Source organism: Contarinia nasturtii, unplaced genomic scaffold, assembly GCF_009176525.2.
Source record: "Contarinia nasturtii isolate CC-2019 unplaced genomic scaffold, AAFC_CNas_1.1 Cnas_scaffold_1500, whole genome shotgun sequence".
Classification (NCBI taxonomy): Eukaryota; Metazoa; Arthropoda; class Insecta; order Diptera; family Cecidomyiidae; genus Contarinia; species Contarinia nasturtii.
The window spans coordinates 784,958-801,779 of record NW_022198836.1 but is presented as its reverse complement, the minus strand read 5'-3'; the positions used below and the strand labels follow the sequence as shown (position 1 = coordinate 801,779).

At 31.8% G+C, this 16,822-nt stretch overlaps 2 protein-coding genes across 6 annotated transcripts; one reads left to right on the top strand and one right to left on the bottom strand.

Annotated features, from left to right (window-relative positions):
* Positions 1–2,162: 2,162 nt before the first annotated feature.
* Positions 2,163–8,936, bottom strand: LOC116346322 (protein hairless). 4 transcript variants are annotated; one of them, XM_031776300.1, is made up of 5 exons: positions 8,921–8,936; positions 7,412–8,251; positions 6,120–6,266; positions 3,040–5,652; positions 2,163–2,942 (listed from the first exon to the last, which is right to left on the bottom strand). In XM_031776300.1, exons 2-5 carry the CDS (start codon positions 7,854–7,856, stop codon positions 2,914–2,916), a joined length of 3,234 nt encoding a protein of 1,077 aa, XP_031632160.1. In that variant the 5' UTR covers positions 7,857–8,251; positions 8,921–8,936; the 3' UTR covers positions 2,163–2,913. The 4 variants fall into 4 exon arrangements, with proteins under 4 accessions (XP_031632160.1, XP_031632157.1, XP_031632158.1 ...); XM_031776297.1 differs by lacking the exon at positions 8,921–8,936 and adding an exon at positions 8,317–8,889; XM_031776298.1 differs by lacking the exon at positions 8,921–8,936 and adding an exon at positions 8,370–8,889.
* A 1,643-nt stretch (positions 8,937–10,579) lies between these two features.
* Positions 10,580–16,168, top strand: LOC116346358 (prolyl 3-hydroxylase sudestada1). 2 transcript variants are annotated; one of them, XM_031776361.1, is made up of 9 exons: positions 10,592–10,837; positions 13,874–14,104; positions 14,178–14,378; positions 14,454–14,678; positions 14,819–14,919; positions 15,000–15,377; positions 15,454–15,595; positions 15,677–15,881; positions 15,958–16,168. In XM_031776361.1, exons 1-9 carry the CDS (start codon positions 10,762–10,764, stop codon positions 16,070–16,072), a joined length of 1,674 nt encoding a protein of 557 aa, XP_031632221.1. In that variant the 5' UTR covers positions 10,592–10,761; the 3' UTR covers positions 16,073–16,168. The 2 variants fall into 2 exon arrangements, with proteins under 2 accessions (XP_031632220.1, XP_031632221.1); XM_031776360.1 differs by lacking the exons at positions 13,874–14,104; positions 14,178–14,378; positions 14,454–14,678; ... (3 more) ...; positions 15,677–15,881; positions 15,958–16,168 and adding an exon at positions 11,428–13,783 and having other exon boundaries at positions 10,580–10,632; positions 10,699–10,837.
* The last annotated feature ends 654 nt before the right edge of the window (positions 16,169–16,822 follow it).

Below are 16,822 nucleotides of genomic sequence, written 5' to 3'. Positions count from 1 at the left end.
CTTCTCAGAGATGAGCAAAATATTAAAAGTTAAAAAATATCTAAAATCATAATATTATCAATATCCGAACACACAAAATCGTTTTTAAAAAGAAAATAAAAAAAGCTTTTCTAAACCATGCTTGAACCACACACATAATTCTCAAGTAATAATAAATAAACTTTTGCATAAACTTAAATCAAATTACGCAAAACCAAAATCCCAAATGAATTGATTTTTTTTATCTTTATCTCTAAAGATGCAATTTAAAACTTACCGTGTTCACATTATGTTGTCAAACGAAATATTATTATAAGTGAATCTAAAACAAGTGGATCCATTCCATTGGAATTCGTAAATTTTATTGGAAACTATAATCTACCTTCTATTTAACACGAAAATGACCACAAAAATGGATCAAAATGTTACATTTTTCAACGTTAAAATGTATTAAAAACGTTACATTTTTGTTCAATTCTAGCCCACTGTCTCAAAATAATACAATATTTTATATTTTTATGAAAATATATTTATAGATGTTTCGTATATAAAATATGTGTATACGTTCTTAGAAAATATGCGCAATTTGTTCAATTCTAGACCACTGTCTCAAAATAATACAATATTTTATATTTTTATGAAAATATATTTATAGATGTTTCGTATATAAAATGTGTGTATATGTATATTCAAATATTTCGTATCTATTTTCCCTTTTTTCACCACAAACATTATTATGTTTTTACAATATCCAGAATTTAAGAATATTTCTTTCATCTTATCGTTGTTCGCACACAAACTTATACGTCATCAATAAAATTTCACATGAATATTCACATCGGTCTAAACTTCAGAAGAACGATTAACACATAGAATAAACAGCCCTCTAAATAACAGTCATGCTGTTAATTAAACTGCAATTTATTTGTCTTAATTATTTTGTAAATTTTATTTGTTTTCCTTTTCAAGGAAAATCTATAGCAAAAAAAATTAACTAATTTGATACGTTTGGATTTATTCATTTCATCTTGTTGTTTTATAACACTAAATCATGGTGAAAATACGAAAGTATCTCTAATAAAACGAACAAAAGGAAAAGTTGTAAACGATTTATCCTTTGAATATTCTTGTGAAATTTAATTGGTGAAGTTTGGCCATATTATTGATTCTTCTTAAGAGTTTGATTTTAAGAACATCACTATTTCAGTCGATAACGTTTGCTTTATAAAAATTCCAGCAAAATCGTTTGCTGAATGAAAATGTTTTCGATTTATGTAAATTTCACGGATTAGTTTCCACATCTAAGATTTCTAGTTTCTTTTAATCTTGACAAAAGCTCGATTGTTTGGATTTTGCAATTGATTCGTTGACCATATTAGACCATATATTTGTGAATTGAATTATATTTGTTTTCCGGTCAATAAAACGCGTATTAAAATATTCTTGAAAGTCAATCTTAAAAAGTATTTCTCGAAAATTGCACACGTTGTTCCGAATTTTTGTTGTCGATTTGATTAATTTTCCATCTTACTATTATGTTCAGGCCATATTCCAGTAACTCAAGGATTTGCTCACATTTTCGCTTTCGTCTTTGCTTTATTTTTAAGAACTTTTATTCTTATTTATCTAAGCGTGTGTCGTCAAATCAATTGAATTCTTTTTCTTACCAATCTGTTTATATTGATGAAGTTTTTTTTTTTTGATTTTTGTGCTTGGTTTGATTTGATGATTTTGTTTCAGTTTATATTTTGATTTGGTTGTGACCAATCTTCAATTGACTTAAGGACGCGTTTAATAGATAAATAGCTAAAGTTTCCTTATGTTTTAAAGCACACTTCAGGATTGAGAACTTTAAATATACAATTACATTTGATTGAAAAAACCCATTTCGTCATTGCAATTATATTTCTTGATAAACTTTCAAGGAAACTTATATCTATTTATCAAACGAAAGAATCGAAAATATCAGCATCAATCAAGTCCACAAGCTCATACGACTGTTAATGTACATGCAATTTTTTGGGCGATTTTATGTAAGAATATGTCTCTTCTCATGAAATGAATTCATAGATTTGATGAAATTGACTGTTTTTCTTTCTATTTAGTTAGTTCATGAATATTTTCGTTTCGCAATTATACTTGTTGTTTCAAAAAGGCACCATTTTTGGATTGCGGTATGAGTATTTTTTTTTTTTTTTTTTTCAAAAAATCTATTAGATTTTATTCGAATTGAAAAGTTCAAACATATTCCAAAAAATCCAATGCATATTTACAAAAATTCTTTCACGGAAGCATAATTTACTTTTTGTCCGTGTTGGATGCATGTGCGGTAATATCAATCATAGATGTTAACGATATGATTGAGACATATGATTATCAATAATGAAATAATTCCAGTCTTTAGAATAGTTTTAGAAGAAAATTTAACTAAACTCTATAAATATTATTTGACTTGAAATATCTTTTTAGTGTAAACTTTATTTTGGATCAACCACTTTTCGTACAACACAAAAATACCTGCTTCGAATGAAAGTCTTGTATTTAATAAAACTCCATAGGCTTTCTTAGGTTGCTTCCTTACGTCGAATGTTTATATACAAATCAAATCGATTTGAAAAAAATTGCTCCAAACTTGTCACTTAATGGTATATCTATTATATGAAGCTTCCATTTATTTCAAGCTAATTTCAAATACATTTAATGTATTTGAATAAAGTTGCGCGTTTTATTTAAATTTGGAATTATATCAATGTGCGCCTTTGTTGCTTAAACGCAGTAATAAAAATATCCAGAATAATGCGTTGATTAAATTAAATAGTTTGCGCAATGATACTTAAAATCAAAGTTTGAGTTATTCTCAATCTAATATTGACTTACGAATTGTGAGAATACAGAAATGAAAATTATAATTACTCCTACTCCATGAAAGTTCTTTTAATGCTTTGATAAATTTAATGGAACGTCTGAAAATAATAATAAAAAACATAGAGAATTTTTTTAGTTTTAATCATGTTACGAATGCGTATAGTACAATCATCTAGTTGAAGAATCTATAGATACCTGAACTTGGTTCATTTTTTATAAGTGAGATTGGTTCACAATCACCAAATTGCTGTGGTTGTCGTCGAAATGCGGATGTGGCTGTAGGTGTTGCAACAGGAGATTTTTTATTATCGGTTGCATTCCACATATCAACATCGGCGACGGAATGTTGATCTCTTACCGGAACAGATCTACCTAAGCTATACGGAGACATTAACATTGAATGAATTTCGTTTTGACTTTTTGCTGTTAATGGTGGTTTATCCGACATTAATGATGAGCCAGAAACTGTTGGATAATGCATAATTGATGCATTATATGGATCCATCCACGATGGAACAAGATTTTTATGCAGAAGATCCATCGTAGCAGATGGATGAGATTTCCGGAATATTTCACTGGCTGGATGATGATAATACAATGGATTCATATATGCTGCAGCAGCAGCAGCTGACATCGATGGCATATTAGATCCATGTAAATTACTTCCTGCATACATATGATAAAATGGACTTGATGCTTGTTGTTGCAATGCAGACGCTATCAAAGACTGATGATGCATTGCAGCTATTTCAGCATTGTATCGGGCTTGTAAATCTTTTTCATATAACTCCTGTGTTTGAGGCTTCTTATGTAGTTCGCCTGGCGATTTTGATCGTTTCGTTAGTATTTTTGAGTCTTGAATAGATTCACTTGTTAATTTTTTTGTAACATTTGAATCACTTTTAGTTGAAGTAATATTTTCACCACTCGCAAAACCATTGTTTGGACTTAGAGATCCATATTTTTGACGAATAGATGCAGTCTTTTTGGGAATCGTTGTTGTCGATAAACTATTATTACTATTTGCGTAGTTCGATGGACTACTTCGTCCTGGCGTATTTGAATTTCGTGCAGGTGACCAATCGCTCATTCGATGTTTTGTGTTTGGTGAGTATCGTGGATTTTCGCTGACATTAGAAGTATTTACATCACATGTTTGTGGTAACAAATTACTAACATTGTACGTCGACGATAAACTGTGCGCTTGTGATGATTGTGTCGGCGAAGTTTTAGTGCTACCACCGTATGTTGATGGTGAGTATCGATTTGCGAATGCGGTCGGTGAACCATTTATAGATGTATATTGATGGAGACCGCTTACGCTACTATTGCTCATTGTACTCGGCGACGCTGTTGAACGATACGATCGATGACGGTATAGGTCGGTTGGTGATAACGTGCCCGAGGTGCCCGAGCTTATTGGTGAAGCGCGAGATGACGATAAATATGGATGAAAACTAGATGTTGGTGACGACAAAGATGGATGATATCGATTGTGGTGTGAATTTTGTTGCAACCCTGGGCTTGGACTATTTATATCTGGTGAACGAGTAGTACGATAATTAGTTGGTGAATTGATTAATGCATTTCCACAGTTGGTTGGGGATTTCTTCTTCGTGACAAGTGTTGATCGACCGCTGGACAAAATTTGATGATTAAATGACATGGGCGATCTTGGAGATCCTCTATTCTCACTGATTGCTTTTTCATCAGCACTTGCTTCATTTTTACTACCATCACTATTATTGTGCCCCAAGAGCGATATAATACTGTAGTTACTTATTGGTTTTGATGTGGGTTGCGATGAAGTCTCATTTGATGCATGGGAATGACTACTACTTTTTGATACATTTGTTGATATTGTTCGAGAACTTTTGAATGGTTTTTCCGATATTGCAGTGTCTATTGAATTCGAATTTTTCAATGGCGTTCCATTTGCTATTCTATTGCTTTCCTCTTTATTGTTAATTGCAATATTTGCCGTTTGCTGTGTTACTACAACCGAGTAATTAGCACCAGATGCTTTGGAACTGCTTATCATAGCAAAATCAGTTGATACACTGCTCTTAGATCGAGATCTTTTTTGCGTTGCAGAATTTCGATCCTCAAGGGATACCTTTTCAAATTCTCTAAGTATTCGCTTTCGCGGAGAAACGTGTTGGTGTGGAAAAAACAATTCATTCGATCGATTTGAAGATGAAAATTGAATACCGAGCCCAATTTGAGTAGATGTGACGTTCATTGGTTTTTCAAACACTTTGGCGATAAGTTTCTCAATTACACCGCTCAATTTTGTTGAACGCATCACTTGTCTCTTGTTTCTCTGACAATTTTCAACATTATGCACTTTAAGTGCTATTGATTCGTCTGACTTGGAATTGCTTCCATCGCTTACTTTGTAATCCATTTTTTCATCATCGCTAATGAATTTATTTTCGTTAGTTCCCAATGAACTGTCAACTGTATCTCCGGTACCATCTGCCTTTTCGGCATTGTTATCTGATTCATCTGATTTATTGTTATCAATATCATCAACAATAATGTTAATATTTTCCGCCTTATTGTTGACCGAATTTTTTCGTGAATTTCGGTTCGTAAATAAGTCAGACGTCGAGTAATTTCTTTTTTCGTGTGGTTGACGTCGAATACGTTTCGATACCAATTTTGAAGTTTCACTCAGAATTACTGTTACCGGTCGATAGTAATAAAAATGCAAGTCTTTCGAAATATTTTTACGAGGTGATAACTGTTTCCAACTGTGGTCGCGTTGCCAGGGAGAAGATTGAATAGAGCTGTTGTCATCAGAAACTGTAGAAAAAATATATACATTTTCATTATCATATTTACTTTTCAAAACAAACATTACCAAATGCGTAAAAATCAAACAGAAATAAAAGTAATAATTCAGTTCAAAAAATTTATACACAGTGCGATCTCGATTCTACCTCGAGCATTGGACAATCAATTTATAGGTTTGTTTAATTTATTAAAGCTTAAATTGAGATGTCTTTTATTTACTGGCTTATTAAATTTATTGATGTTTGTATCACATTGAAAATGATACTCTTAAAAATATATTTCTACGTGAACCCAGGCTCTTGAGACTGATAATTGACGAAAGTGGCAGATAATCGAGGGACGAACAATCTAGGTCGCACTGTAATTTAATTTCCCAAAACTCATGTATTCTGACTTTAAAGTTTCTTGCAAAAAGCAGTATACTAGAACTAAGTACTTTTTGTGAAATAAATTCTTAAATATGGGATATAACTTACAACTAAGCGATGTGGAACTTTCATTTTTGTGATTGTTTATGTTATTCTGTGAAATAGCAGCTGGTGGCCAATATGTTTTTCTTGGTACAGAAATCCATCCCCTGTCTCCTTCTTTTGATCTAGCCAGCTCAAGAATGAATTTTCCATCTATATACATGAAAAATAAGAAAATAATTAAATATTAAGACGTTCCAATATAATTTAAATTGTTATGAACATTGATGTGAAGAGTTTTGTTTTCTTCACTAAAAAGCCTACCCAAAATACTATTTGATATTTTTTTTCATTTTTTTTCTTTTTCTTCTTCAAACATTTCTAGCAACAACGATTATTTTTATTATTTAAATGAATTATATTCAAGTACGTGTAAATAATTTCGTATAAACGATGATTCAAAAAATTCGTCATTTTAACTTCACACTATAGTGTATCATCTCTATATACGTTACACCGAAGGCAAAAAAGAGAAGGAAAGGGCAAAACTAATGACGGTGATGAAGAGGAAAAACATAAAGAATGAAAAGGGAACGTATACTCGATGTTGTTTGCTCTTTCGATTTTAGAATTCTTTATTATTTATTATTATTATTGCATTGAATGCGTTATGGTATCTTGACTTTGGCTTGTGCTACGTTGTACTTTCCTATAATCATGTAATTACGTCTAACGTGAATTGTTTTACGTGCCGCACATATATTTAGATTTTGAGCTTAGCAGAACCCGACATCTATTCTTCTTTTCCCTATGTATTCTTCAAAAAAAAAAATCTTCCCAATTCTTCTTCATCATCTTTTTGTATTTTTCTTTAGATATAAAGCAAAACAAATGGAATGACAGTGTAAAGTGTATTGAATGAAACTAGTTAGTGAGAGAGAGAGAGAGAGAGAGAGAGAGAGAAAGAGTGAAAGAGGAAGATAGTTGGAACCAGTCGCGCTGAATGGCGTGATTTAGCCTGGAACGGTAAGTGATGTGTTCTATTCGATTCAAATCAAAATTGTGGAGAAGGGTACAGAGAAGTTTAGTCAATTACTAACCAGGCACAAACACTCAAATTTATGCCACACGTATGCTATAATATTGCATGCACACGCCCACGCGTTCACGTTTGAAGCAAGTACAACATTAACCAGCAATGGCATCGTCAACGAAAGTTGTTGCACATTCTGATATATGTAAATAGCATTTGTCACTTTAATGCATTCTTTATTTTATGGTTAAAATGTGTGTGGATTTGAATTTATGGATGTTCTTTGTCAAATAAAAAAAAAAGAAATTAAATGAATTCTATTTACCTTTAAAAAATTGTAGTCGTCCTCCACACGCATTATGTAGTGGACTCCCGTTATTGCTATTCGAGTAGTTTATGCTATGATTTGGTTGTTTACTATTGGAATTGTTTCCGTTTCCAGTGCCACTGCTATAGTTGCCGTTACTTGTACAACCACTACTAATAAAATTGTCCGCATTGCCATTTTCTGTATCGTTGGGTGAATGCAATTGTGATTGAGATTGCCGATTACTGTTGTTATTATTTTCATTATTGTTTCCATCGTTATTTGGTAATGTGGAACTTGCAGTTGTTGTCGTCGTCGTCGTCGTTGTCGACGACGTTGTAGCTGTTGTCGTTGATGCTGTGGCTGAGCTTGAAGATTCTGTTGAATCAAAATTCAATTCCCTTCCAGCTATACCAACACTATCTATACTACCGTTTTTTAACATTCCATGTTCATCTGTCATTTTTGCACATTTTGTTATTGTTATGCATTTAATTCCTCTTTTAATGGTTTTTTTTCGATGGTTTCATTACGAAGTGCCTGTCGCATGCACACCGGAAATCTCGTTTTTTTTATTTTCTTCATGCGTTTGATTGAATATTTTAGTTTGTCTGTTGCACTCTTATTAAAAATATCCTTTATCTGTATAAATTATAAATTCATCGAAATAGGTAAAACTAATTGATATGTGCGATACCATAGGTACAGCAGCCTGATAAAATCGAAAATTAAAGGCTTGATTCACTAATTTTCACATTAAACTAATTCACAATGCAGTATATTCCAAAAAATTGTTCCAAAAAATATTCAACTGTCTCATCTATATTCCGGAGCTTCACAAATTATTATCATGGTATTCTGAAATGAAAAACACATTTTAGACAAATCAAAGTAATTCTAATTTGCTTGTAATATTATATTACACAAAATTTATGTAGTAAATGGCACAAAGATCACAATATCGACGAGCAATTACTCTTTTTCTCATTCATTTGTATAGTTTGATGTTTTTTTCATTGAAATTTAAATCGAAGCCGTATCTTGATCTCGTTTTATATCTTCGATATAACTCCTTGACTTTTTTTTCAAAACGTAGTGTCCACCTGCTGACAACATTTGTTAAAAAAATTCCAAGTACAATCAAAAACAAAAAAAAAACACCAACTAAAATCGTCGACCATTTCACATCTTTAGTATATGTGTTGTGCCTGTTTTCGACGTTTATTTTCTCTCTTTCTTTCCTTTCAATGGATCCATTCACATCACACACCAAATTATCAAAAGAAAGAACAAGCGAAAAGCTGCAAAATTTCAAAAACTCAATTTAACTACCGAAAGATAAACATATCGATGCGTTTTTTCCGATTTTACTGATTATTTTCAAAGTTCGACGCTTCAATTACATTTAATATTCAATAAATAAATGTATTTTAAACAAACGGAAAATGCACAGAATACTGAAACTTAAGAGCGAAAAAAAACTTTATGTGGAATTGTATTTGACACCGGAATTATTAAACTTCGTACATTTTCTACCCACAAATACAAATCCAAACGCACACACAGACATGCTCGGTAATGTCGGTCTGCTTTCTCATTCGGTTTATTTAGCTGTGTTAACGTTTTTGTAGTTTTGTTTCCCTTCCTTTCCTATGTAAAATGTTCAAGAGTTTTGTAATGCACACATAAACAAAAAACCCAAATAAATATGGTGTTATAACGTATACACTAATAATTTATGTGATATGTGGTTGTGTCGCATATGTGTATATGACTGAATTTAGGGTGTCTCTCGTTGTCTATATGTATAATGTGGCAAGATTAAAATCTATTCTTAAATGTTATTTCTTAAAATTAGCTTTCATACTACTTGGAAAATTATTGAACATGTAATTTGATTTTATTTTTCAAAATTAACTAAATGGGATTACAAAAAATGTACGTTATTTTATGTGGCTCATAAAAATATTGTGATACCCTAACACTTAGGCTCTTAACTGAACCACAGATTCGTTAAACTGGAATGTACATGTGTATATTGGTAGGTATATATGTACGCATACATACAAAATTACAGTGTATTTGTGACAGAATCAATTCAACGGCCATCGATTCACCATTTTATTCGTTACTATACCTCAATATTACTTACTTCATTTGGGTTTAGTTTGTTCTTTGTTTGTATGCTTGATTCATTTTAGCTTGTTTGCACTCATTTTCTTGCGTACGTACAATGAACACTCGTAGTACGTGACAACATGTGTAATTCATTGACTCGGCAAGTTTAAAATGAAATAATCCATATGTATAATAATTGCAACAAATTAATATTGTTTGGCTAATTTCCATCATTTATTGCAAATTTGAAAATAAGAAAAATGTTCTCAATTTTTCCTTCAATTCAATCAGATTCCTTGCAAAGAATTTAAATTTAACGTTTGCATTGGATTTAAAATTACATATAATTAACAATGGTTCCTTTCATATATACACCACTCAGACGCGTTTGAATTTTTATAACCCATGTGTGAGTGTGCAGCTTCTTTTCTTGATGCATAACTGACTGTTTTATGAAACGCCACATAAATATCACACATATAGAGGACGCGCATTTATGTATTATAGTGCAACAAACATTGGAGACTAGACGGTTTCACACAAACAAAATGAACATTCAATGAGAAAATTACCTTCAGCGTGGGAAAAAATGGTTTAGTTCCCATGGTATGTGTATGCGTTACGTTGCAGATAATGCTTAACCGATGCGTTTGTGTCACTAGAGGCATCACATTTTAAAAATTCTCATTTATGTCTGTTTAGCAACAGGCATTATATGTTTGGATATATGAAGATTTCATTTTATTTTAAGGTTATTACATTTGGAAAGGATATTCATCAATTCAACAACCATCAATTAACGTATAGAAAAAAAGAAAACGGTAGCAACGGTACAAAGGAATCAAATTGATTGTATGCATTTTATTGTGAAATGTCAGTGGAAGAGAATTTAATTTCAAATAGAAATTGGACACAAAGAACTGAAACAGAAATATAAAATATTAAACTTAATAAAAATTTCATAATACTTATTAAATCAAACAATGAGCGTTTGCTCATATCCGCTGAACTGAAATCACAAGACGTTTCATTATCCGATTCGTTTCAATACATATTTGACATTTAATGCTATCAGATAGTACACGATAAATTTGTCTCTTTTGAGTCGTCATAGTAGTATAGTAAGCTGCACATTGAAATTTATATTTATTTACTATTTTTAATTGAACTAAAAATATTTTGAACAGACCGAAGATACATAGGATATAGAATATCAGAACCTGTCCAAATTTAAAGTGTAAAGTTGTATTATGGCAGATGATTCCAAAGAAAACGATCAGCAGAAGATCGATAGCGCTATAAATGAGCTCGCCGAGCGAAAAAATGGTAAATTCACAAATAGAAAACTGCTTTTTCAATACAAGAAAAAATACTCATTCCATTTGTAAATTCGTTTAGATTTTCCTTTTTCTTGAAATGTCTTTCAACACATTGTTTAAAATTTAAATAATATGTTTATGAGCATATAGGCATTTATTTGATGAACCGTTTAGTATCTTTGAGCTTTATAGTGTAGGTTTGTAATACAAAGTTCACAATTAAATATATTTTTCGATTATTGTAAATTTCGATAAGTTGTTTTTAAAAAAACTACAAATACTTGATAAACTGAGATAATTTCATGATTATTGAATCAAACCTTACTTCGATGTAAACGCTTCAAACATAACCTAAATCATTTAACTACGAATATGCTATAGACGAACAAAAACAATGACAACTTTTTATAAAATATTTTTAATGAAAATATAATCATAAAAAGATTAGTCAATTTATCAATGTAAAAATCGTAGACCAAAAAAAGAACACACAAAACAATCAATCAGAACTAACGATTACCAAGTTATAACTATTTACGTCCGTTGTGTCATTAAATATGAATTTTAAAACAACCGTGGTTTTATTACCAATTGCAGATGTTGGTAGCGAAAAACCTTCGACATCCATTCCACAAAAAAGACCATCTCCAAATTCAAATGTTCATCAGTTATCGCCCAAACGCATGAATGTTTCGTCACAGCACAAATCATTTGGCTTAAGAAATGAATCGATGTTCGAGCCAATGATTGAAAGTTCAAGTGATAGAGAAAATGATGATGCGCTACTAAAAACATTGCCGAAAGATGAAAAAACAAAAAAGGACAGTGCAGCCAGTTGCAGTCAAAATAAAGAAAATGATATTAATCAACACGCATCCAAAACGTTAGTTTCAAGTAATACAAAGTCCACTAACAAAACTACAGTGAATTTCAAATTAATGTCCGTGAATTCGTGCCTTACCAATAAAAAATTTATGGACGATTTTACCACAAAATGGTCAAACACGGCGGAGGATTTTCAGAAGTTCAACAATGATAGCGTAAAATTGTACGCTAAGCCATTTAAAATATGCGTTCTTTCGGATTTTTTGGAAAAGGACTCGTTTACGAAGCAAATAGTATCAGAAATGTCAGAAATGGAGTGGCAAAGGAAACAGATGGACCTCTATGAATTTCACCAAACGACTGATTTAGTCAATCTATTACCAAATGCAAAACCTGCGCTAAAAAGTTTTTACAACATGCTTTTAAATAATATGCTGCCATGGATGAAAAAAATTACCGGACTTCCACTAACTAGAATTTCAGCATCCTGTTCTATGTACAATTATGGCGACTACTTATTAGTGCACGATGATTTGTTATCGGATAGACAAATCGCTTTTGTTTTTTACTTGTCTCCATGGTGTGAAGAATGGAAGGAGGAAATGGGAGGAGCTTTGGAGTTATTTGAAACTGATGCACTAACAGGCCAACCAAAATATCCAATCGTACAAAAATTCACACCACGTAACAACCAATTCGTATTTTTTCGAGTATGCAAAGAATCTTTTCATCAAGTTGGTGAAGTGACAAATTTTGTATATCCACGCCTAACAATAAATGGATGGTTTCATGGTCCATCAATTCATTCATCAATTGATAATGAAAGTAGCCTTCGCTCTAACATATCAGACGCATCTGAAGAGAACGATAGTGAACTTGAACCCAATAATATGGAATATCTACCACCAAACACCGATGAACTTGATTTAAATGAGTGGATAAATTCTTATTATTTACGCAAACGAGCAAAACATGGAATTCAAATGCATATTGAAGAGAAATCTGAAGTGTCATTGGAAATGTTTCTCATATCTGAATTCTTTGAGCTGCTTGTATCTGAGTTTAAAGATTGTACAGATTGGGTACTCGAAGGTCCAGCAAATCAACGTAAATATGAAAGCCTACATCTTACGCCGCAATCTAGTGGGCCACTTAAGGATTTGCTCACATTGTTTACATCAAATTCAATGTTTAGATTGCTACACGAATATACCGAACTTGATTTGTATGGTATGCATGCACAATCGCCAACATGTTCGGTGCAATTGTGTCGATTTACACAGGGCTGTTATACGTTGCTTGGTGATTCATCCTCATTTAACGATAGCGCACTCGACGTAATACTATTTTTTGGTGCTCGTGATGGAGTTGGGAAAATTACATACCTCAGTCCATTACAAGAAGCGAAGGATTTAAAAAATGTGAGTGAATACAATACGACCGTTGAAACCGATGCCACTAATAGTAGTATGGATTTAAGTGGCGTTTCGAGCCCATCCGGTATAAAAGACAATTCAAGTCGGCCTAAGACTAAAATTAAATCACGATTTCAACCAAAAAATTGCAAAAATTCTAGTGAATCAAGTATTAACAGCTCCATAGTAGTGGAAACGTCTGAGGAAGAATCAAATATCGATGATTTATCATCTTTCAGTCATGATTCACAAAGTACAGTTAGAGTTCGAAGCAATGACGTTGAAAGTAATCAGGATGAAGTGACAACAGATGAAGATGAAGAAGAAGATTTCGACGGATTAGCTCAGGAAGATGCACTGTTAACCATTCACCCAAAAGATAACGCGCTCAATCTTGTATACAGGCTCAGTGGTCAAACCAAATTCGTAAAATACATTTCCAAAAATAGCCTGAAGTCCGATGAATATGTCTACATTTTGTTTGCATCGTATAAGGAATAACAAAGTATTTTATATTGAATAAGCAATTAATATTATCATGTTCAGGAACAAAACTGTAAATCTTAACCAAATATCAAAATTGTAGATTACGTTGTTCCATTGAAAAATTATTTGTACCATGAAAAAGCAATTCGATAAAGTGCTACAAAGTTTAAAATTGTTAGAAGCTATGCCTTGCATTTATTTAATAAAAAAATTTGAACGAACATGAATCATGTTTATTTTTTTTCTAAAAATGGTGAAATATACAGTCGTACATACTTTGTTACACTTTATTCATTTTATTTTCCTTCATTTTATAGACAATCAACGGATTCTGGCTACATTGGCCTTTGCATTCATAATAATTGTCATCGGTTTTCCTATGTGGTTTAAAACCACAGAAGTCTACAGAGTTCCATTACCATATTCAAAAATAAATCTCCTTGGTGATGATGTCACTAAAATTTCATCAAAAGTGGGAATTTTTACATATTCGAACGAAAGAACAAAGCTGCTTATGAATGAATTAAAAACTTTCATATTAAAAGAAGGTGAACTATTGTTAGGAATGTTTATTATGCGAACCAATAAAAAAATACAACTGAAAAATAATATATTCCACAGGATTTATCGAAATTGAATATTATGCAATCCAAATAGAAGACACTTTACTTGCAAAAGTCAACACACCAGCTTCACTTGAATCAACTGTTTTGAAAAAATATCCCCTCAAAAGTGGTGAATTTATGCTTTTGGAATGGACAAAATTTACCGAAGACATACTCGTTACCTCAGATCGAAGTGCATTCATATCAAGTCAAACCAGTAATTGATGCCCATTAGAATAACAAATTATTATAAACGATATAATGAAACTATAATGATTCTCTTATTAATTAGCTGCAACACAAATTCATCGTGTGTTGATGCAATGGATATACCGGCTTCCAAAACTTCAGTCGGTATTGAAAACAACTCAAAAGTTACATGATCGAAAATATAAAGTACAAAAAAAATTGGAAAACACAACACCACCTAGCGCAAAGTATGATATCTTGGTGTCGGTGTTCCATCCCAGGCCAGATCAACAAAAAGTTCGTTGGAATATTCGCGCTGCCATCGATAGTGAGTAAATCATTTAACATAGATACAAATCTTTTGAAGAGTGTGTGTTTTGTAATCATGGTGATCATTTATCGAACATTAATATGCATTCTAGTGAAAATGTGTATTTACTCACTACAAATTTATATCTAATCACACAGCATATATACAGCCATTTTTGAAGGAAATTCAGCCAGTATCTAATTTTGTATTGAAATCGCAATGGAAATATCAAGTTCCATTCGAGTTTTCAAAAAAACAGGTACGAATGGCATTTTTGGATACATTATTCATGATTATAGGCACTAACGATATTGAATTTGAAATATTTTCCATATTTAGATACCAAATTCCGAAAATAAATCAGACATTCATTATGCAGTGACGGAAGAGAATTTACCACATATAATTACATCAATCGAGGGGAAATTGGGGATATCCATTCATGAAAGTCCCACGATACATTTAATAATTTATATTCCTCCTTGTGACAACAGTCCGCTGTATTTGTACAATTCGAAGGGACAAAGAGCAACTAATAAAACGATTGACTCATTTCTATCACAAAAATGGGGCGGCATCATTATATCTAATCCAACTGCTGGAGAATGCTCACAGTGGATGTCAAATCAAGAGAAAGTTGAAGTTAATATTAACACACATAGCGTCATGCATGCCGCATTATTTTTGCTTCGGCGTATAATTGACATTCATGTAGACGTATGTGACAATCTAAAAATGATTGAATTTGGACATATACAGTAGTAAATGTATGTTTATTTATTTCACACATTAGACTGAAATTCCAATTGCAAATATCAATCCTTGGGAATCAGTAACACCGAGATCATGGGAAATCGACAGTCATTTAAGAATCAGTGCAGTACACTTGATAAGTTCAGCCACATCAACTCTACAATCACTCATTCAACTTTTGGGTATTAATATTATTTTATTATTAATTAATTAATCAATTATAATAAATATATTTGATGCATGTAAATTATTAATTTTATTAGATGGCATACGAAATATTGTAATCAATGATGATGTTGGTTTGGCTATCAACGAGGCATACGATAACATCATAAAGGCAAAGTCCCATTTATTGAACAATGATTTAAGTAATGCAGTTTTTTATGCGAGATTGGCTTTTGAAAATTCGGAACGAGCATTTTTCGATCCCAGTTTATTGGCTCTATTGTACTTTCCCGATGACCAAAAGTAAGTCAATTAAGCCCGCTTCAGTTGTTATCAATTTTTTACAAATTTTCTTGAATTTCGTATTCCTTTTCCATAGATATGCTATTTACATTCCCCTGTTTTTACCAGTCATGCTTCCTATCGTACTATCTTTCTATAGCATCTACAAACACTTTCAAAAGGACAAAACAATCAAAGTCAAGGCTGAATAAATCTTATACCAACACATGAGTTACTGATCCGCTTCAAAAGAAGCACATTGACTCACTGTAATTGTAATAAATAAAGTATTTAATGCGAAAAAGAAATCTTTTGAGTTTGAAAAATTTCGATTGACACGATAAAATGACAAATTTGAAAGAGGTACTCCAATAAATCTAGAAAACATAGTAAGAATTTAGTTTATTGACCATGAAAAATATCAATTGAATAAAACATTGTGCCTCATGTACAAATCAAAAATCGCAAGCTAAACATATAGTATAAATATGTTCAAAGCTTACGATGCGTGACTGATTTGAAATGTCCATCTGTTTCTATTGAACATTGTTAATATCTTCTTCACGCGATTGTTCCGAAATGTGAAATCAACAAATATATCTTTAGATCAAATCTTTCCTTCATTTTTAATCTGATCAGCAATTTGTGTGAACAAAACGATTTATTTATGCTTAAAACAATTTGATGAGCGAAGGTCACAGTTAATTGTGTGTCAAAAAAAATATGTGAAACAATATTTGTCATCGTTTGACTTTTGAAAATATTTTGATTTTTTTACCCATATAAATTCGCAAATGTTAATGGCACGTCAAAATGTAACAAACGGGTATTTGATTCGAATATGTGGATGATAAATTATTCGTTTCAGTGTGGTCAAGAACAACCATTTCATTAGTTAAATGAAAAAATTACCAAAAATAAGAATCTCTGGTTTGAAATTAAAATTGTTTGGAGAAAAAGTA

Coding starts and splice junctions, on each gene's coding strand:
- LOC116346322 (XM_031776300.1), bottom strand. CDS start 7,856: ATGACAGATGAACATGGAATGTTAAAAAACGGTAGTATAGATAGTGTT. Junction 6,267..7,411: donor ACGACTACAATTTTTTAAAG/GTAAATAGAATT, acceptor TCATGTATATAG/ATGGAAAATTCATTCTTGAG. Junction 2,943..3,039: donor AAAAAATGAACCAAGTTCAG/GTATCTATAGAT, acceptor TATTATTTTCAG/ACGTTCCATTAAATTTATCA.
- LOC116346358 (XM_031776360.1), top strand. CDS start 10,762: ATGGCAGATGATTCCAAAGAAAACGATCAGCAGAAGATCGATAGCGCT. Junction 10,838..11,427: donor GCTCGCCGAGCGAAAAAATG/GTAAATTCACAA, acceptor TACCAATTGCAG/ATGTTGGTAGCGAAAAACCT.